The 22,762-nt window shown below is 35.9% G+C and overlaps 1 protein-coding gene across 3 annotated transcripts in view; it reads left to right on the top strand.

Annotated features, from left to right (window-relative positions):
- Positions 1-22,227, top strand: part of LOC135583770 (kinesin-like protein KIN-7D, chloroplastic) — a 38,265-nt gene extending 16,038 nt beyond the window's left edge. For 2 of the 3 annotated variants that reach the window (XM_065168037.1, XM_065168039.1), the window contains exons 9-23: positions 4,025-4,092; positions 7,809-7,871; positions 8,077-8,181; positions 11,955-12,059; positions 12,143-12,250; positions 12,430-12,576; positions 15,165-15,347; positions 15,502-15,660; positions 17,362-17,592; positions 19,364-19,504; positions 19,583-19,708; positions 19,796-19,846; positions 20,080-20,127; positions 20,221-20,406; positions 21,560-22,227. In XM_065168037.1, coding sequence (XP_065024109.1) covers positions 4,025-4,092; positions 7,809-7,871; positions 8,077-8,181; positions 11,955-12,059; positions 12,143-12,250; positions 12,430-12,576; positions 15,165-15,347; positions 15,502-15,660; positions 17,362-17,592; positions 19,364-19,504; positions 19,583-19,708; positions 19,796-19,846; positions 20,080-20,127; positions 20,221-20,406; positions 21,560-22,060 — 2,222 coding nt within the window. In that variant the 3' untranslated portion in view covers positions 22,061-22,227. The remainder of the gene's footprint in view (positions 1-4,024; positions 4,093-7,808; positions 7,872-8,076; positions 8,182-11,954; positions 12,060-12,142; positions 12,251-12,429; positions 12,577-15,164; positions 15,348-15,501; positions 15,661-17,361; positions 17,593-19,363; positions 19,505-19,582; positions 19,709-19,795; positions 19,847-20,079; positions 20,128-20,220; positions 20,407-21,559) is intronic. The other variant, XM_065168038.1, reaches the window with a different exon arrangement.
- The last annotated feature ends 535 nt before the right edge of the window (positions 22,228-22,762 follow it).

The raw sequence follows: 22,762 nt of genomic DNA, 5'->3' as shown, positions 1-22,762 counted from the left end.
TATATATTGCATAGGGACACATCCTGAAATTGACACACTTATACAGGTTATAAATGTGAACACATATATGCAAAGATGGAGGTGTAAGCACCTGGATTAATTTAATGGTGGCCAATGCACTTGATATCTGATAATGAAGGATCCATTTTCATTAGTCTAGCCTTCAAAAGTGATCCTACAATATCTAAACTGCTTACAGACTATTAATAGAAAGCATAGGTTTTCATCCTTCTCTGTATTTCAGTTCCATACTGGTCTGACAGATTATTGAAAGGACTGGAAGTGTCTTTCAAACAAAGGCAAGGCCTTCTAGATTTCAAGCTATTAACACGTGATAGTTTATTTTTGTTCATAGACTGATGATTATACCATTAGCAACTTAGCATGAGATGATGAAAGAATCTCATCAATTGATCCTAATAAAAGACAGATAATTTGACCTAAATTGAAACAAAATTCTGAAGAAAACTAATTATCAAATTAAAGAAGAGAAAACCTTATTATGTTTTCAGGATAACAAATTTTAGGAAAACCCATCAAAAATTGGATTAGACTTTCTCTTATGCTTTTTTGAAATTTTCTCGATTTCTGTTTCATTTTTATTGTGAATTGAATTAGGCATTCCCTATCTTACCTTGTAAAGGAAAACAGAATTGACTTAAACATTGCATTGAGCAGTTCCATATTTTTTTTATGTAGCCTGCCATTTGAACTTTGGTTACTGAGGAGGCTTAAATACTCGAATATAATCAGTGATTTAAAAAGCGCTAGGCGCCAAAAGGCGCCAAGGTCCAAAAACGCCCGAGGCGCTAGGCGCTCGCCCGAGCGAAGCGAGGCGCTAAAATATAAAAATATATAATATAATTAATAAATATAATTATTTAAAATTTTAAATAAAAATATGCTATTAAATTAAAAAAATCTAAGATACAAAATCACAAAATTAATAACATTAAAATCAAAATAATATATTATTAATCTATTAATGAAAATTAATCATTTCAAAATTCAAATAAACTTAATATTAAGATTTAAGAGTATACTGAGCAGTCTGAGCTTGACGGAGAAAGGAAGCAGCGTCGGCAGCGGCGAGCGGCGGGAGGAAAAGGAAAGGGAGCGGGAGGCGCGAGTAGCGGGAGGGCTCGCGGGACTCGCGAGCAGAGGGAGGGCTCGCGGCAGCTGGGAGGGCTCGCGGGAGGCGCGAGCAGCGGGAGTCGCGAGCAGAGGGAAGGCTTGCGGGAGGGCTCGAGGGAGGCGCGAGCAGCGGGAAGGCTCGCGGGAGGGCTCGCAGGAGACGCGAGCAGCGAGAGGGCTCGCGGGAGGGCTCGCAGGAGGCACGAGCAGCGAGAGGGCTTGCGGGAGGCGCGAGCAGCGGGAAGGCTCGCGGGAGGCGCGAGCAGCGGGAAGGCTCGCGGGAGGCGCGAGCAGCGACAGCGGCGAGCAGCGTCAGCGGGAGCAGCGGCAGCGAGCGACGAGATCGCGATCGCGATCGAGAGCGGCAGCGGCAGCAGGTTAGTGTTGGGTTAGGGTTAGGGTTGGGGTTATATCGGTTTAGTTGGTTCGATTGAACCAACTAACAACCGAACCAGGATTGAACCAGACCTAAAATTCTGGTTCGGTCGCCTTGGTTTACCCAGGCGCTCGCCCGAAGCGCCCAGCGCTTGGGCTCAGGCGAGGCGAGGCCCGAGCGCCTCGCTAATGTCGCTGCTCGCGCCTCCCGCGAGCCTTCCCGCTGCTCGCGCCTCCCGCAAGCCCTCTCGCTGCTCGCGGGAGGGCTCGAGGGAGGCGTGAGCAGCGGGAAGGCTCACGGGAGGGCTCGCAGGAGGCGCGAGCAGCGAGAGGGCTTGCGGGAGGCGCGAGCAGCGGGAAGGCTCGCGGGAGGCGCGAGCAGCGACATTAGCGAGGCGCTCGGGCCTCGCCTCGCCTCGCCCGAGCGCCTAGGCGAGCGCCCGAGCGCCTTTTGCAATCACCGAATAGAATATATAAAGATCATTTGGTTTGACTGCTGTGCAATGGAGAAATCATTTTATTTCACAAAACAATATATCTAGTTCTTTTTGGTTTCACAAAACAATACATCAATCGAGAACTCGCTCCGCAATGAAGTCCAAATCGTTGTTCTGTAATTAAGGGTAATTCATTTAATTGAAATATTATCTGACCTATCATCTACTTGCTTAACTTATTTCTAGCTCTATTTAAATATACCAAAGAATATCACATGTGGATGTCAAAGCATCGACAAAATTGATGTAATGTATTTCTTAGAATTGAGCTCCAACTAGGAGAATAAATGAATAATATTCTAGTGTCTAGAGATTCCAAATGTTTGGTTGATGCAACTTTGAATACAAAGGCCAAATGTCCATTTACCAATGTTTTTATTATTTTTATGCCATGTTATCAAAGGTGTACTTTCACTAATGTGCACCTTATGTTAAGCACTATGCACCTTCTCAAGAAACCAGGGTTTATGAAAGGTGTGCTTCATACATGATTAATATGTCTATCAAGTTTATCTTTAATTCTTTATCAAATTATTTGATTTAAGTATTATAGATTAGATTTTTTTTAAAGGGATTCTTGTTTGAAGACCAAACGGTAAGGATTTTGCATCATATGCTTCTGTTGTCCCTATTTTCTCCTCTTTCTTTCAACTCTCTTTTATTTTTCTTATTTCTTTGTTTATTTCTTCTGTTCTCATGCTTTCTTTCCTCGTTCATTTTCTTTTGTATAGGCACCTCTATTTTATTTCTTCTCTTTTTCTTTCTCTCTAGACTTCTTTTCTCTTTTTTAATTTTTCTGTTTTGTTGTTATCTGAAACCACCAACCAAATGTTTCTCAGGTTTTATTTTCCTTCTTCTGACAATATATATATTTTCTTATAACTACAATATCCATCTTTAAGCTTCTCACTGTATTCCCAGCAGCTATATATGTATTATATACAACTGAATGATAAGTAAACTGTGATTCTCCAATTATTTTAGTCTGAACATTGTCTCTAATATATTTCAGTATGACTTGCAATTTTCTTTACCAATGCATGCTCAGAGGACTTGGGATCTTAGCACTCGAGTGCTTTATAAGCTTTTAATAACTCTGATTTTTATGTTGGTAAAACAGTTTGTTTATATGATACCAAGATATTGTTTCCGTTTAGTCATGTCTAGTTTGATGGCTGACTCTGATTTTTATGTTGGTAAAACAGTTTGTTTATATGATACCAAGATATTGTTTCCGTTTAGTCATGTCTAATTTGATGGCTGAAAAGGACACTTTTCTAATTGAAGGAATCTCCCTGTCTTACATAGTTATACGGGCTGGAGTGTTTGCTACTTAGTAGGCCTTTCTAATATTGTTTTCAACTAATCTCGATTTCTGCTTACTGGAATATCAGCGGGTTATTTCTGATCAGTAAATTTTTTGTTTTTGTATTCTTTTTCCTTCCAAATGAGCAAATTTAATTACATATAGAATAGTTGTCACTCTTATTTGCCTTTATTTGCAAGTGCTAGTTCACAAAGTAGTTTTATATGTAACTTGCAATTTTTGTTGGAACCATATACCAATAAGACTGAGATACATATGCTGGTGTCTGATTCAGTGAGTGGACAAAAAGAAAAGTTCAGACAATTGAGTGAAAAGAGTTTTATTTTATATATATATATATATATATAGTCACAAAAGAAAAAAAAATAATCTGCATAATCTGTGAGGTCAGCTGTTTCCAGTAGCTAAAATATCTTATTAGCCCCTAATTTTATTTGTCTTGCAAGGATCAAATACTGTTCATTCTTTTAATTTTTATGACCATCTAGCAACAGTCCACATGAGAGAGGAACTTGGTTCGATCATAATCCATAACAGATAAATGTAATGGCATGAAAAAAAAGTACCTTTTTCCAGTAGACGCATGCTTGTTAGGTTAGAAAGTTAATTGCTTTATATAAACTTTTTCATGTTTTATGCTTTTGATGCCTCTTTATCATGCTAACGATGGTAACTTTTGAGTTGATGACAGAGCATAGACATGTTGGATCAAATAACTTCAATTTACTAAGCAGTCGAAGTCATACAATTTTCACACTGGTACCTATCCTGCACTTAAATGGGTTATTTATTTCAATTCTCCCAGTTTATCTTTGTGACAGACCTTTCAAAATTTAATACTCGACCAACTAAGATGCTAAGATAATCTAAGGAGACTTGTACTGTTAGCATGACATATTTGTTCCCAAATGTTAAAGTCTTAATTTTTGGTCTGTGGAGCATTCCACATCCCTGAACATTTATCTAAATTCATGGTTCTTTCTGTTTTTTTCCAAGGCTTTCCTGTTTCAGTTGTGATTGATAGTTGGTTTCATTAATAAAGGATTCTATACTGACTATAAGTTATATAATCTTCTGAGAATTTCATTTTCAAGGCAGTAGAGCTTAACTTCTATTTCACTAAAGGAAGGTTAAATGCTTTGAAGTTCACTAGTGAATGATTGAGTCATAGGTTGATTAAAGGCAGAATTGGCTTAGAATTAGGTTGAATAAGTTTCTGACACGAGAAAGAAAGGGAGGTACTTGAGCAATAAATGCACTAAACATGTCTTCATGCCTTTTTTTCAGAATGGTTTTTATACCATCCCAAAAAAAGTAGAAAGAATGTAGAAATGAATTCTTCTTATTTCATTTAATACCAAACTTACAAAACATAAAGCACGTAATTGTAGAAAAATGGAAACTATTTTACAAAATAAAAAAATTCCACAAAATCAGAAAACTACAAAAATAGAAAGCTATCCTTAGTAAATCCTACAAATTAGAAAAGATTTACAAGGAAATAAACAACATAAGAAATATTTTGAATCCTTCAACACATGTCAATGTCATAAATAAAGAAAATGAGATAAAAGAAGAAGAATAAACCAGCATTCTGTATCTTCTATTCGATAGATTATCGTTTACCAGTTAATTTTTATATACCGAAATAACATTTTAGATCTAGTCTGGTACCAGCTTTTTTCTGTCTGGGATATTTCATCGGTAAGGAAAAAGAAAAGCAACGCACAAACATTAATAATAGTATTATTTGGAAGCACCTAACGTTTTTCATGCCCTGCAATCCAATATAGCCATGCCAAGCTTAGCATCAGGGTCTGCAGTACCGAACTGTACCGCTTGGTATGGGTGGTATGTACTGGTCCGACCGGTTGCCGGTATGTGGACCATCTATTACCGGTCCGAGTGCACTGTAGCACTGTAGTGCTACGGTGCTCGGCACACCTGAGTATACCACTCGGTACACCTGGGTGTACCGCTCGGTATACCGTACCATACCGGTACCGAGCCCAGGTCGAAATACCAGTATGGTACGGTATTGCGAACCTTGCTTAGCAGTTAGCATAATATAAAATGGATTATTTATCGTGCCAATATATAAAAATCTTTTCCCTAAACCCCTTTTACTGCACCCTGTAAGGTGTATGGCCCAAAATGGGCTGGTCTATCACTGTATCTGGTGGTACTTCAAAGTTCAAACCATGCTATCCCATCCCTTAGATATGGTAAATTTTCCTTGGTTTCTAGTTCTTAACATTCTCTTCTCTACAACGGGACGTAAAATGATAGTGTTTGAGCATATAATTTATTTCCATACAATATCTATGCCATATTTAATGGTTGGTTTTTAACAAGGATTTCCGTCTCATGTACCGAGCTGGTATGTACTGGTCAGTACTAGTGTACTGACACACAGTACATCGGTATTTACTGTTGTTTTGAAGAGGCAGAAAAAGAGGGAGAAGAGGAAGGGGCAGTGGAGAGTCAGAGGAGGAAGGAGGAAGGAAGAAGGAATAAGAGGAAGCAATATAAGAAGGAAGAAGAAGAAGTGGCGAAGAAGGAAGAAGGAAAAAGAGGTGGCGAAGAGGTAGGAGTGTATTTGGGAAGAAGAAGGAATGTGTCAGCAACGACATGACCAAGGATTCACAAAGCAGCGATGGTAGCAGCGGCATCACGAAGTAGCAGTGGTGGCAGCAACATTGTGAAATAGCTGCAGGGGCAGCGGCGAGGCAATGTCAGTGATGATGGCAGCAGGAACGTGTGTCCTAAGTTGGTTTTTTTCCTTTTCTTAGTGCTGAATTGGATGGCCTCACTGCTTTACCTTATTTTTTTAATTATTTTGATTGGGCAGCCTGAAACGGGGTGGCCCGTGTATCGGTCCATGCCTAGACCGGCATGTACCGCCCGTTTCATACCTTTTTGGGCAGTACAACAGTCATTACTCTTTAAGTATATTGCTCTGCTTGAAGCATTTCAAATTATTTATTGTGATTAGTTTGCTGGGCTTAAATATTAAAGTGATTTCCGTTGCTGCATAAAAAGTGCAGCATCATATATCAAAAACTAACATAAAAATCATCAATGAAATAAGGGGGATTGGATGATAGTGTAGATAGAAAGTTTAAAAGCAAATTGATTTTAAAATACGAGAGGAATAAGCTATTGAAGGTCAAATGGCACTGGAAGGAGACTATTTTCACCAATATGAAGGCATTTTTGTTCTTCTATCTTAATTTTTCCTTTTGAAAATCTGGACTAAAGAATCAACTCTTGTAGGATGTTGAAATTTAAAAGAAAAAAATCAACTTGTTTAATCTTTACTGATCTTAATTTTTTGAAATCTGTGAATCATTATGGACCCTACAAATTGAAAAAGATGGCCCTAAATTGACTTCAGACATAAGAAAGTCCCTCACCAACAATTAATTGGGCGAGATTAGAAGTCAAGGTATATTCTCAACTTAATTACTTTGTTAAAATCAGCAATTCATAGATGTGGAATTGAGAAGAATCTACTTAGAAGCCACCAGTGTTCTAAAAGGTAATCATTTCAATTGCTTAAGAGGTATGGTAATATGGCCCAATTGCATGACACTTGTTATTCTAGATGTTATTCATGGCTGTCTATGTGAAGCATATTACCTAAATGGCCCATGGATCATGTTGGTAAGCATGGTATCTGAAAAAGAAAAAGGTCTGGGTTTTTGTTGCTACAGGCCCAAAGGGGCTATTGCTACAATGTTCGTCACATTATAAACAAATAAACGACATTTATACATTGAAATAAATAGAATTTTTGGAGATAATTGGAAACAAGACTTGTAATATATATTATGTGGAAACAAGATAAGCTGAAAAAAATAGATGATGCAATTTTCAACAGAGCTAAATATAGTCAGCTGTTATTTTGTTTCATCCATAAAATAGGGTTGATTGCATAAAAATATATAATTGAAGAGATTTTTCCCTTTTTACTGGCATAATTGGCTACTAAGAGTTAACTATTATTTATGAAAACTGTAGAAGATAAAGTTGCAACTGGTTTGCCAGATCTCTAGGCCTGGGGAATTGTTAACTACTGCCATCAAAATTACCTCCTGCATTCTCTACAAATTTAATAAAATTTGTGAACTACTTGCTTTAATTTATTTTGTAATATGTAGATCATGAAAGATGGATAACTCAAAAATTAGTTAGTTCAGGAGTTCTCCATATTTTCAGTTGCTGTTTACAGCTCTTCCACATATATGCCAGTGGTATTGGTACCTTGAGCAGTGGATTCAATTTTGAACTCTTAGAATTTGCATCTGCAGTTACACTTTTTATTATTGTATTTATTAACCTTGAGTAGGAAAATTGGTTTAACATCAGAGTCTTTCAGATCACTTATGAACCAATATCAACAATCCTTAATGGATGCCTGAAGTAATTGCAAATTTAAGTTTTTGTTACATAAATTTATGGCTTCCTTACAGACAATAGAAAGTAGCTCTTGTGGTGATTGCAGTGAAGGGGGAGCAGTTAATTTTTCGCAGCTTGTAAGTTTATCTCATTCATGCCTTAAAACTTTATCTAGTTGTATTCTTGTTTTTCATTACTTCATCATTTATATGCTTCTAGCATAGACTCCATTTTTTGACTTCGATGCTGGAATTTCTTCATCCTGATGTATCCTTTTATTGTCACTAGATCATTATGAAACAATCCATTAATTATTTAATTATTTTCTTTTGTTAAATGCAGAACCTTATCGATCTGGCAGGTTCTGAGAGCTCGAGAGCTGAAACTACTGGAGTCCGTCGGAGAGAGGGGTCTTTTATAAATAAAAGCCTCTTAACTCTTGGAACTGTAAGATCTTAAAACCATTGTTTCTGTAATTTTTATATCTAAATATGTTGGTTTCCTAGAATTATTATATCTCTGTTCTTTAATTCACTTTTTTTGTGACGATGTATATGTGTTGGCAGACTCGGCACATCTTTAATTTTTTCTATTCTATTTTAAAATTTGGGTTCTAGTATGTGAAACGTTAGCTTAAACAACATTGAACTTTGTGCTTGGAGAAGGCTAAGGAATATGGATTTAACAGTCTATATTGACCAAGGCATCTCTATGCTGGTGTACTGAACACACCAACAGATACTGACATTGAGAAAATTTTTAATATTTCTCAGCAGTGTACCATGTTGTACTTTCCACCTAGATTCCAATAGAAACTGTTTCCTTGCCAAGGAAACCTGATCTACATAGGTTTATTTCTATTAAATGAACCAAGCTAATTTATTCGGAAGCATTAAATTTGTGCTCCATCAATTGCATAAAAATGTACTTTATTAACTTCCTTCACTTTAAGGTCCTTCAATGACACTTGTTGGAACAACGTAAGATCAGATATCCTGAAGATGAATTATTTCCTGCCATTAAGATTTTAAAAATCTGTTGCTAGATTATTCAAGATCCATTAAATCCTTTGTTTATTATTTCTAAGCTAGTTGCCTTGGGCTTTCCTTATCTCTAAATTATTTTTCATGACCTTACTAACTCATTTATAGATCTTATCTGGACATATTTGGACCATCTTAAAAAAGATTTCTTCCTTCTACACTCCACTGTTTCTGTTCCTTTCTCCCGCCAAAGCCAGCAGGGTCTACCGTGGTATGCAAGCTTTTTTTTGAAAAAAATTGGAAAGATCGATATATGCTATATATTAGTAAAAATTGAAAGCTAATGTGCCTTATTTCAAAGGTCACAATCTTAAGATTTTGGAATAGTTAATTTGGATGTGTCTAGATTCTATAAAGAAGAATGTCATTTCGTCTGAACTGGTGTGAAACCGATTGTACATACTGATTTGGTCATAAACAGGTATGTGGACTGCTCTGTTTTGGGGGCTCATGTTTGATCCATTTGTTTCTTTATCTTTTATCTATTTCCTTCTTTCAATTTTTATCTCCTTTTATTAAATTGAGATGTAAAAAAACAACTTCATGAGGTTTTAAGACTACTCAAAAGTATTATTGAGAAGTTTAAGGCTTGGTGATGGGCACAACTGCTCAGAAGAACGCTCTGACCTATATTCTATGGTGTAATAACATAAGAATGATCAGGACTAGTGATGGGATTTTGGGTTCGAACACATGGCTTGATCAAACTTTAAAACATTTGCAAACATGAAAACCTAAATAAACCTAAATAAAATGCTTTATGACAACTTCATGGTGCACGAAAGAGATGGGAAGGACACCATTAGTTTTGCTCGGAAGGTTGTGTGACAAGGACAAGCATAGAGTCTTCCTTAAAGAGAAAGAGTCAAAAATGTGAAATTGGAACTTCTTAACCTTACAAATTTGATAAACCTTAACATCCTCTCTGATTTGGCTGCAAGCAGCAAGTCTTCTTTGTAAACTTTGTGATAGCAAGCTGAAAGTGAGTATCCCTTTACAATTTAGAAGTTGGCAGGAAATAGCTGGGCTGAATAATTAGGATATAGGTGGCAGTAAAACATTTGATGCAACCAAAATTTTTCCCTCATAAAGATGATTATGTTAGAAACTGATATTCTACAAATTTTGGAACTATTCAATAGGGCCTATAATATAAGCAGTTAAGCACTACATAGCTAACTATAGAACTAAATTGTTCCATACTGAGGTGTTCATGCAAGACTAGGGTTAAAGAAGGTTTTCAAGTTGGCCTGCTTGGACTTTATTTTTTAATTGTAAAGACGTTGCATATCATGATGGCTTACAGTTAGGAATAGCTATATTAGTGGTAGGATGATGGTTTCAGATTCTACATACTTATGGTTTGTCTGGTTATCCCCAACCATGGATGAATAACAAGGATATGATTGGAGTTTTTAAATGTTTTCATCTCATAGTATGATACGTTTTTCCAATGCAGGAGGATCAGGCTGAAGATAGTAATGTAAATTGTGGAAGACTAAAACAATTAAATATGGAGAGAATGTTCCACCATTTACTATTGCATTTGATATAACATCACACTCTTATGTTGGATGGCCTAAAATCTAATTGCTAGTTGAAGGTGGATAATCTAGTTAAAAGATATGTGGTGGTTTGTGCACTTTAGGTAACATTCAAATTGACCATTGGAGCACTGTTACATTTGGTAACGGTCGATTTTGACTGTTATTAACCTGTACCGGATGGTAACAGTCGAAATTTTGATCGTTACCATCCAATACAGCCCTATATCGTTCGAGATGGGGTTATATCATTGATACTACTGGGTATTGGGTGGTCCGTGTACCAGTTTGCTAGCGGACTGATATGTACCTCCCATACTGGGCGGTATGGTACGAAATTAAAATCGCTTTTATGTGCGCATATTTTATGCTAGGGCAGCCCTTGATTTCATCAACATTATATAACAAACTTATAGGTGATCAGGATATATGGGAAACAAAATCATCTACTAACACTAATGTTAACATCTAGTCGTTGAACAAAGAAGTTTAACGTTGAAACTTGAAAGCAAAACTATTTGTTCAAAAAACTCCTTATCAAATGATTTTAAAAGAATTGTTGGATCCTACAAGTATGGGCTACTGCTACATGTATTTGTTCATGATTCAAGAATGAGCTATTTGATATGATGATACAGGTTACTGAATTTTTCTGAAAGCAGTAATTTGATTATGAATCTTACGGGGATTAGCAGCCTTTTATTTAGCTAGGAGTGCTTCTTTCATGGTTGTTACTCATTAGCTTCTTTACTTAGTTTGAGTTATTTTGCTTATTTTATAAAGAACAGCTAAGACCAAAAGAGTATAAAGGCAACAACTAATCCTACATGACTGTAATATGATTGGACCAACAAGGATAAATTAGTTAATCTTTCATACTGAAGAGCATGAAGAGGTGTTCATTTAATCCATGTCATACTGAACTTTGTTCCTCTCTAGAGCAGCATTAAAACATTCAATATAGGGATAATATGCTGAACTTTCTCCTATATGAATGCTGAATCTAAAATCATCTCTTTTGGTCAACTAAACAGTTATTTCTAATTGTGGAATTCTTTGTGAAATGACAAACCAAAATATCAATAGTTGGAACTCAATAGACTAGGAAATTATTTTTCACTCTTCACACTTTGAAAATGCTTTTAAGCTTGTGCTATGTGACGCATAGTTAGCTGGAACAAAACCAATCCAGCAAGTTTCTACTGAACCTGCGAAGTTATCCTTTATTCTTCACATGATCTAGTTTCAGTTGTAATTTTACTTATCATTTGCTGTACTGCCCGAGTTGGTATGGTACGCGTGGTACAGACTGGTTCGATTGGCGACCAAGGCATAGCATGCCCCCAACATTCCATGTGTTGGTACATTAGTACAGATCGATATGTACCAGCCTGACAAATCTCTGAGATGTGTCCAATACTTGAAATGGCGAACCTTGATTTTAGTAGTTCTTTCATTATAGTTGGATTCTGCATGATAAATTCATTAAGATGCCATAAATTGGAATCATTAATTAGATTGAACTGAAATATAATAATGTGCTTGATCACAATGTAATACTAATGTTGAGCAAACCCACATCTTTATTTATCAAATTCTTCCTGTAAATTTGCTAAACTACTTCATTTTCCAGGTAATTGCAAAATTGACTGATGGAAAAGCTACACATATCCCTTATAGAGATTCCAAATTAACTCGTCTCCTCCAATCATCTTTAAGTGGTCAAGGGCGTGTTTCTGTAAGTTGATGTTACTCACTGTGCAACTTTAATCAAAATCATTAATTTAGGGGCTAAGTCTGAATTTATTTTTCTTTTGTTAGCTCATCTGTACAGTAACCCCATCATCAAGCAATGCAGAGGAGACACATAACACACTGAAATTTGCCCATCGGGCAAAATGCATTGAGATTCAAGCTTCACAAAATAAAGTATGTCCATCAGACTTAAGTAAATGTTTGACTAGCTTAAGGATAATAGTCCACCAACTCCTTAAGTGGAGTTTAATTTCTAGCAAATGTTATTCCTTGTCTGTCTATCTTACATTTCCTTCTATGTTTTGACTTATTTCACTTATATAATTGTCTTAAGGTTTCATTTATTGATGTAGATTATAGATGAAAAGTCTATGATAAAGAAGTACCAAAATGAGATCCGTTGCTTAAAACAAGAGCTAGAACAGTTAAAGAGAGGAATTGTGACAGTTACTCCACAGAAAGATACTGGAGAAGATGACATTTTTCTCTTAAAACAAAAGGTAGGTCATCATTGCATACTTGTGCAATGCACCTTTTGGAAGGTAATATAACACCTTGCTTTTAAATAGAATATTTAGAGGTAACCTCATGAACCTGTTCATTTTTAAAATATTACATGTTATTCAGTTCATATGTTATTGTCTTTCTAGTTTTATTATTATAGCGATGATGAATGAATCATGAAAGAGGCTATCAAAGTCAATAACATAATCGAGATTGAGTGATGTAACAGTATTGTCGGGTTCTTATCAATGATTTCAATAGGCGCTCGGGCGAGGCGAGGCGAGGCCCGAGCGCCTCATTTCATTTCTAGGCGGCGCACTTTAAAGAGGCGTCGCCTGGGTGCTCGCCCGAGCCTAGGCACCGAGCGCTTTGGGTGAGTGCTCGGGTTAAACCATGCGATCTAACCAGCGTTTTAGGTCTGGTTTGGTCTCCAGTGCTTTAGTTGGTTCATTGAACCAACTAAAGTACCGATATCAGCCTTCCTCTCACGACTTCCCAACCCTAACCCTACTCGCCGCTCCCGCTCTCGTTGCCACTGCTTGCTACTACCGTTGCCGCTGCCACTATCGCCGCTCCCGTTGCCGCTGCCACTGTCGCTACTCGCTTATATTGTTGTTGCTGCCACTGTCGCTGCTCGCTGCTCCCACTACCACTGTCGTTGCTCGCTGCTCCCGCTCCCGCTGCCATTGTCGTCGCTCATCGCTCCTGTTGCCGTTGCTCGCTACTACCGCTGCCACTGTCGTTGCTCGCCGCTCCCACTCCCGCTACTGTTGCTCACTGCTACCGCTGCCACTACCACTGCCACCATCGTCGCTCGCCGCTCTTGCTCCCACTCCGGATCTCATTGCTCGCTGCCACTGTTGTCACTTGCCGCTCTTGCTGTTGCTGTTCACTGCTACCGCTACTGCTGTCGCTGCTCTCAGTTAGCAACCTCGATCTTTCTCTTACTCACACTCTTCTCACTTCGTATACTATTAACAGTATACTACTAACTGTATACTAGTAATAGTATTTTTATTTATTAGATTAATAATATATTATTTTGATTTTAATATTATTAATTTTTATTTATTTAAAATTATTATTATTGTTTTGAATTTTGAGACTTTTTGTTAATGTGATATTGTAATTTTACAAGATTTTCTTAATTTAATATCATATTTTTATTTAAATAATTATATTTCTTAATTATATTATATATTTTTATATTTTAGCGTCTTGTTTCGCTCGGGCGAGCGCCTAGTGCCTCGGGCATTTTTGGACCTTGGCGCATAGTGTTTTTTAAATCACTGGTTCTTATTTGGTTGGTTTTCTGATATTACAGTTAAAACTTAAAAGTCAGCTAGAACTGGTCTGCACCAATTGAAGTCAATCAAACTTGGAGAATTAATTATTCTGACACATCTCCATGAAGAATCATAATGTTGCCTTAGGCAAAAGTTTCTTCAATGACTCATACCAGCACATATCTAATAACGATGTGGGAAACAATTTCAAGTGTCTGTGTGTTGTTTAACCCACCAACAAGGCCTATATTCAAATGTGTAGTGACACCAAAGCTTTTCTGTTAATGTAGATATATGGTTATTCCTTCATGATGATTTAAGGTCACTGAATTTATAGTCCGGTTAGTGAAAGTTGTTAGTCACTGTCATGTATCAAGTATCGGACATTCAGTGATCGAAGACTAGGCGCTTGTCTTTCATCTAGTCTTGGGGATGAATTCTATGGAGCAGAAGGTTTCCATGAAAACTTTCTAGCATTTTAGGTACAATATATTTGTATTTTAAGGTCTTATGATGAGAAAATAACTGTTCCACACTTCCACTTGGGACATACATTTATGGTTTGTTTCAGAGTCAGTGTATCAATGTTTGGGATTTGATCTTAACATGTTCCAACTTCTAAAAGTACGACTGTTAGTAGTCCATGTTATCTGGAAAGTCCCACCTACTCATATAGGTATATTAGTTATTCATGTTTCATTGTTAATACTTTAGAAGGTAAAAATGACTAAGGTAAAAAAATAAAAGGTCCTTGAAAGTGGCATAAAAAATAGTAAGAGGTTCAAGTTCCTAAGCTTTTTAACCAGTCTATTTTGTCCCTTTTTCCAATAATTTATTAAATATTTTCAATAAATATTGATATGTAGTTTATTATTGATATGCTAGCGACAATAAAGATTAGAGGTATGAAATTTTCAGTGTCAAATGTGTAGGATGGTGCGATTTTACAACCGGAATAGATTAGAAGATAATAACTAATTGGAAGAAAAAGGAAATGAAAATTTTGCCTCAGTCAGCTACATGTACCTATTAAACACATGTTAGATGTAACAATAGATTAAATTTCTTCTTTGGTTAATTCTAGTTTAAAAGACATCACATCGACCTATTATATGAAAACCTATTTGTTGTAGTTATGTCATACTACTCTTTGGAAGTCTGGTGCTGCACCATTTATGCATTTTTATATTTTACTTAACAGCTGTATGTGGGACTATGGTTTCAGTGACTTCCTAGAATTAAATTCTTTAGTTACTGTTCAGTGTCAATTTGACTAGTGCAAATTTTAACATGAAAAGCTAGAGGATGGTCATGTCAAGCTACAGTCAAGGCTGGAACAGGAAGAAGAAGCCAAAGCTGCTTTACTGGGAAGGATACAACGTTTGACAAAATTAATTTTGGTTTCTACAAAAACAAACCAGTCTCCAATATTTCCTCCACATGCTGCTCCTAGGCGAAGACACTCTTTTGGAGAAGAGGAGGTCAGGAGTCTTATAAATCTATGCACATGAATTCTTGAATAGATAATTTACTATTCCCTTCTTATTGTTTTGTTCAAAATATCAATTGAACACTTAATTATTTTTTCCATTGATTCTCTGATGATCTAATTTAGAACATTATGTCATCCTGCAGCTTGCTTATCTCCCATATCGGAGACGAGATATGATATTAGATAATGAAAATGGTGTCTTCTATGCTCCACTTGAAGGATTTGGTGAAACTAATGATGATGCTTTGAAAGAGGAGAAAAAGAACAAAAAACATGGACTCCTAAATTGGTTCAAGCTACGGGTATGAACAGCTGAGTTGATGGTTCAAGCTACGGAACTTCTTTTTACTTGTCAATATAATTGGAATTCCTTGTGTCACTTGATTTATGTTGACTTTCATTACCTGATTTCTTTATTATGAACAAGTGAACTTGTTGCACCTTTTAGTGCTATCATCCTATACAGGAAGCAACAGAACAATGTAATTGCATTAAGAAAAATTGAAAATAGGATAGTTATTAAAAAGTCTATCAGCAGACAATGACAATGATAAAGAGTGAACAACAGATGCTTAGAGCACATACATAACTAAATCACATAGGTAGAGGCAACATTCTAAATCAGAGTTACAGTAATTTACAATAATTTATCACATAGGTACAGGTTAGACCACCGACCCATACCATCCTGTATTAACTAATGAAATTATTAAAATTTAAAAGTTTAAATACTGGCCAGTACCTGGACTATATGATCCAATACTGGTTCTTGCTCGGACCATTAAATACCAGTAGGTATGCATCATGCCTGCCAGTATTTAAAACCACAGGTACATTTTGATTCTCCATTTTCAGCAGTTAGCGCTAATTGAAATTGATAAGTTTACATCTGTCGTAAAAAAATATGATATAGCATCAAGCCATATAGCATAATTGTCTGAATGGAACTCCTATTTAGCTTCTTCTTGAAAAATTCATACTTCATTGAATTTCATATTCTAAGATTTTAGCAATTAAAATTTAGACTTTTTGTTCGGTGGCAAGGACCTTATTTCAGAGACATGTCAGCCTATCTATGGACACTTGTGCTAGGCCAATTATTTGGTTGCATTTCTCTCAGATTTTTATCGTGCCAATATGCCATTCTTATATGTATGCTAGTACATTGTTCTCTTTTATGTTCAGTAGTAAACTTGGCAGTTAATTCTTTACTACAATGATTGTCACACTGACTCACATGCTTAATAGTACATATTTGATAAAGCAGCATAACCGAAAGTCTAAAGATTATGAAAATTTACTTATAATGATACTAAACTACACAATTGAGTCTAGAATTTTATGATTTTGGTTCTGAGACTCAGAGTGAAAGCTGAAGCTGGAAAAGGTGGAACTCCATGGTCCAACCATAATCTAAAACGAGACCAGATTTTAAATATCTCCTTTATTTTCTCAATTTTTTAAAAAATATTTGTTGAAACTAGTTAAACTAAAGGCTGGGCTTCTGAACTGATTTTCACTGTACTTATTATAATTGTGATTTATCCAATGTTTAACGCTCATGATGAATTCATTCTCAATTTCTGAAAGATCTTATTAGCTAAAAAGGGGGTGTTTATCTGTTAAAATTAACTTTTATGAAAAATAAGGTCTGCAATACCGTCCAATATGGTTCGATACGGGTGGTATTTGCAGTTTGATAGCCTCTGGTACATGGAGCAGGGAAATTGGTACAAGCCTTCTACTGGGCAGTTAAAAAACCTCCGAGGAAACATCAAGCATGTATCCACGAAGTGTATGATTAATAACAATATGTAAAATATATTTGGCAAGTTCATGATAGGCAATTTTTGAAATATCCCTGTTTATAGCTCTGACATTTCTCGGGTACTTCAAGTTCTGTCAGTATGGCTACATAATCTAGTAAAGATGATTAGTTGATGCTGTTTTACCATTATGCTATCTTTTTGTTGCATGTCCTTGATTGTTTTTCTTTTTTCCAGAAACGAGATAGTGGTTTGACAACATTGACAAGTTCAGATGGTGACAAATCAAGTGTTACAAAGTCATACACTACACCTTCTACTCCTCAAGCAGAAAGTGTAAACTTCCCTTCAGAACCTGGAATATCGAATTCCATAATTCCAGAAAGTATTCCCCCTGATGATCTACTTGATGTGGTCCATGATAGAGAACTTCATGCTGATGATCTCTCTTTCCAAGAGACACCTCTGGTATGCAATGAAAGTAACTATCCAATATCGTGTCTTCTGATATGGTTGCTGTAAACTCCATTTAATTAAAATGGATATTTATTTGAAAAATAAATTTTGAAATATTACACTAATTAGTTGTATGATATTAGGATATCATAAATGAAAACCTACAAACAAACTTATTCATGATAGTTAGGTAACTTGTTTATGTCTGTATCACAATATTGTTGTTAATATATCCATTACTTGCTCCTTAAAATTTGTTATATATTGTCAAGTGGTGGTTGACCAACAATGTTGAAGTTAATCACTTGTGCAGCTATTCAGAAAAGAATATTACACTTCTCTTAAATTTCACTCCTGCTTTTAACATTGCTGAGAGTCCTATTTTAATGAATAGAAAATTGGTAAAGAAAAGCCTATTGTATAGTTTCATCAGAATTTAAACAATTAAAAAAGAGAAATTAGAGCTGCTGGCTTGGGTTTCTGAGTGAGCTTGTTCATAAATATTATAGTCAATCAATATCAGTACCTTTTCCATCCATATAGGTACCATATTCGAATATCACTCTTTGTGGCAAATACTTAACTACAAGTTACATCAAGGATATTCATCCAATTTCATGCATCATATAGACAGACACTTGTCTAGGCCCTTTTTAGTAGGGAACTTTTAATAATTTGAACATACAAATAAACAATTTGGCTAATATATACAAAGTTCATTGGGTTTAAACTTTAAATAACCAACTGTACAAGTAAATACCAACCACAATGACCAATCCAACTATTCACCAGCAAATGGACCATATGGCTCAGTTCAACCTGATGTACCACCATGTTTTTTCAGTGATACACAAGTAGTACCAACAGTGTCAGTCTGTTGGTATGTACTGAGTTTTGAGAAAATCACAAAAAGGACAAAAAAAGGGGAATACAGTTCTGGTTTACCTTAGTCTGCATGTTGGCGGGTATCAGACTGGTAAATATGACTTTACTGAATCATACCCATAGTATTGCAAACCTTGCTTTTTGTATTTTAGGACCATACTAGTTTAAGTTGCTGAAATGGTCTCAGATCAATATTTAACACTTTGGGATTCAGTACTACATTAATGACTAAATACTTATTATTAGAGATGAAAACTGAAAAAAAAGAACATGTACTGAATTTTCTGGAATTAAATTACTGGATTTCACAAGAAAGTTGTTCAACAATCTCTTATAATTAAATTTGATTGGAGAAAGGAAAATACAAATTTTCAAAAACTTCTAAAATAGCACGATAATGCTGCAAGTTTTCCTTGTATTCTAAGTCAAAAATGTGTTGGATTCTGTAACTAATCCTTATTTAGTTTAACAAATCACAGTAGGAACTGAATAACTATTTTACACAAGAAAATGGAGTAACTTCATTAGGTTTATGGTAAACATGCATCAGTCCTATGGCATACAAGAAGGATAAAGAGTAAATCTCCCAGAAACCAAGCAACATAATAATTTGAAGACATAATTTGATTGTTTATGTTTTTCTTTCACAATGTGTATGTTGGTGTTATTGGTTAAAGATAGGAATAGCTTAGATTTTGTAAATTCTTTTCCAACTACCAACACTTATTTGTCATTAGGAACTAGTGGGAAGTTCACCAGAAGCAATAAAATAATAAATTTATTCTTTTTTTAATTGGGAGTTTTCTGGTGGTTTGTGCTTCTTGTCCATTCTTATGTGCATAAGAAAATGGTTTGCTTATCAGAAATCTGTTAATTTTCATACTTTATTTGTTACCAGATTACCATTAAAACAATAGATCATGTTGAACTGCTCAGAGAGCAATTAAAAATTCTTGCTGGAGAAGTGGCACTTCATTCAAGTGTTCTAAAGCGGCTTTCAGATGAAGCTGCCAAGAACCCAAAGAATGAACGAATTCAAGTAATTATTCTCTCTTTTATTCCCTTAAACAAAATTGTGATAGACCAACACTTCATGTGGTAATTCTTGAACTTGAAGATGGAGATGAGTAAGGCCAGTGAAGAGATAAAGGCCAAGAACCAGCAAATAGCTTCTCTGGAAAAACAGATGGCAAATTCAATCTCAGTGACTCAAAACAGAATGAGCAAATTGGGGCTTTCACCAGTAAGATCTAGTTCCTTGATCTTTTGTATACTACTGGTTTTTTATTCTGCCTAATTACATTTGATGGTGTTTTTTTCCCTTTTTCAGTCATATGCTGAACTACTAGAACAACTAAATGAGAAATCTCTTGAACTGGAGGTACTCATTCATTTTTGTTGAGCACTCTTTTTTTAGCAAACAAATGTGTCTTTTGGTACCTTACATGTAATGCTTCAAATTGTATGTCTTATTTATCTGTCTTTCTGCTTTATCAGTCATTTAACTGGTTAAACATGACATTCATGAAGAATCTTTTCAGAATGTAGTCATGTACATATCAGTGCATTATTTGAAGTTTTGAACTAAGCTCACACAGGAGTAACTCTTTTCAGGTAAAGACTGCAGACAACAGTATAATACAGGATCACCTGCAGCAAAAGGTTTATTGTACAAGGACTTAAAAATTTTGTTAGCTTCTTCTGTTTCTCTGATGACCAGCTATATACTCTGATGCTCAAATCTCTATTTACCAGATATGTGAATGCGAAGAACTGCAAGAAACAATTGCTTCCTTGAAACAACAACTTGTCCAAACAGTTGAAATGAAGGATTTCTCCTCAGTGAGTGTCAAATCACAGTACTTTTGTGAACAAACAAACTTTATGGAGTCAGCACCATCAGTAGATGTCTCTGCAAAGTTCCTACATCAGGCACATTTGGTTGGTACCATTTATTGCTTATACATTTGTATAAACTGTAAATGCTCATAGTCTACAAAGTACAAACACCCATTGTCCTATATGTTTGATTCATAAAACCATAAAAAAAACCACTTAAATCTAAAATATACTGAGAGAGAATAGAGAGAGAGAGAGAGAGAGAGAGAGAGAGAGAGAGAGAGAGAGAGTTGAGCTAGAATCCTGTTGAGATGTAATGCATCACCTCAAATTGGTCATTTTGGCTCCAAATTAAAGATATGCTTCATTAAAAATATTCTTTAATTTGATCAGCAATATATATGTATCAAAACAGGTTGATTTTCTATATATTTGTTATAGAATATTTAGATCAGGTCCATCAATCTGGTCCCTGATTAAAATATAGCCTACATCGAGAACTGTTTGAAAACTCTATTGAAAATTGAAATCTTGTGTATTGCTATCAGATGAACACTTCAGCAGATCCTACTATTCATGATGTCGCAAGTTTAGCTCCTGGCATCTGCATGGCTGTATTAATGGCCACAAGCAATTTTATAGTTGTCGTTTGTTATAATGTTTTGTTTGTGTTTTATCTCTAGATTTTATCTATTTAATATTTGTTTTTACCCCTTCTTGTGATCCATTGAACATCAGTTCTTCATCCTGTCTTGGTCACCTACTCTTTAGAATTGAAAGATTTCTTGGCAGTTTGTTCCTAATTGCATGCATCAACATTAGGAGTTTTTACATGGGACTTTGGCTTACTACAGGGTTCCTAAACCAAATGATCTAGTATCAATTTGAACTTTGGGGTCCATTTCGGCTCTAAATAATCATCAGTTATTTGACACATAATCCACCATAAAAGTCTTGAATATACAAGTAATATATTTGTCATGTCACATGTTACAAGTTTTTGCTTCACCATGCTTCATTTTCTGTTCCATTATTTCTTTGCAACAACTAAAACCTAAAGTTCTTCTAGCCTGGTATACTCGTTTGGTTAGAATATGAATGAGATTAACATATAATATTGTCATAGTCACAAAAAGTTAATAAATTTTTGTTCATGATGGTTCCCTAGGCAATATAATTTGCTTTCTGACACATCACATTCTGGATAGAGCCAATTACCGTTTAATTTTATTATACTTTTCATGTAACCCCTTAGGTATCTGAAGTTCAAGAGCTAAAACAGAAGGTATCTGAATTAAGTGATGCAAAAACCCAACTAGAAGCACGAAATCAGAAGTTGGCTGAGGAGAGTGCATATGCAAAAGGGTTGGCTTCAGCTGCAGGTGTGGAGTTGAAGGCATTATCAGAGGAAGTCACGAAGCTCATGAACCACAATGAGAGTTTGGCTGCTGAATTGGCCTCTATGAGAAACTCTGGTCAGCGGAGGGTAAGCAATGGACCAAAGAATACCAAAAGAGATAGCCATGTAAAACGGCATGAACCAATTATCAAGAGGGAACAAATTGTCAGCCGTGAAAGAGAGCTAGAAGCTGCACTCAAGGAAAAGGAAAAGAGAGAAGCAGAGCTTCAGAAGAAAGTGGAGGAATCCAAACAAAGGGAGACCTTTTTGGAGAATGAATTGGCAAACATGTGGGTTCTAATGGCTAAGCTGAAGAATGCTCAAGGAAACGAGCCTGGAGATTTAGAATCCATGTGAGAGTGGGTTTCATGAGACGGGAACAACATAAATGGAGGATACCATTTTTGTTCAGCATTCTATAGGTCATAACTTGTGTGTTGTGTAAAGAAAATATTGTAAATTGGGCTTTGTTTGTAATGTGAATTATTTTGTATCTATTGTTGCCATCTGTTTGTTGTCACAAATTTACACTTTGAATTTGTCTCTTGCCATACAAGAAAGTTATTTATTGACCATGCATGACCATAAAGCTTTCACTTTAAGCACATCTATGGAATGACTGGAAGGTAAAACCAGTCAAAACTATATCCATGAGACAATACTTGTTTCTGTCTAAAACCTCTTGTAATTTTTACTGTGCAGTTTAAAGTAGCAAGATGTCGGACGCTGTTCATCAACTCTTCCAAGAACCTACCTTATGGGAGTCTTATGCACCGAGCTAAAAAGACACCGAAGAATACAGGTCAGAGCTTCCTACGCCTTCTTTAATTCATGTCGGTTAGTGAATGTAGATCCAGTACTTGCTTGTGAAGTTCATGCAACGACTGTAGCCAGAATGCTCCATTGATGTAGCGATCGATCTCTTTTGTACCTTCTTAAGTATAAAAATGTAGCTATTTTCATTGTTCTTGTGATTCTATCTGCTTCAGTGCCTTGTAAAAATGTAGCCGAGTTGTTAGCACCTTGTGAACCTAGTTTTACATCTTACAAAGTTGGTAC

The sequence above is a fragment of the Musa acuminata genome, chromosome BXJ3-9 (assembly GCF_036884655.1).
Source record: "Musa acuminata AAA Group cultivar baxijiao chromosome BXJ3-9, Cavendish_Baxijiao_AAA, whole genome shotgun sequence".
Classification (NCBI taxonomy): Eukaryota; Viridiplantae; Streptophyta; class Magnoliopsida; order Zingiberales; family Musaceae; genus Musa; species Musa acuminata.
The sequence above is the reverse complement of the archived record's forward strand: the minus strand, read 5'-3'. Positions and strand labels throughout refer to the sequence as shown.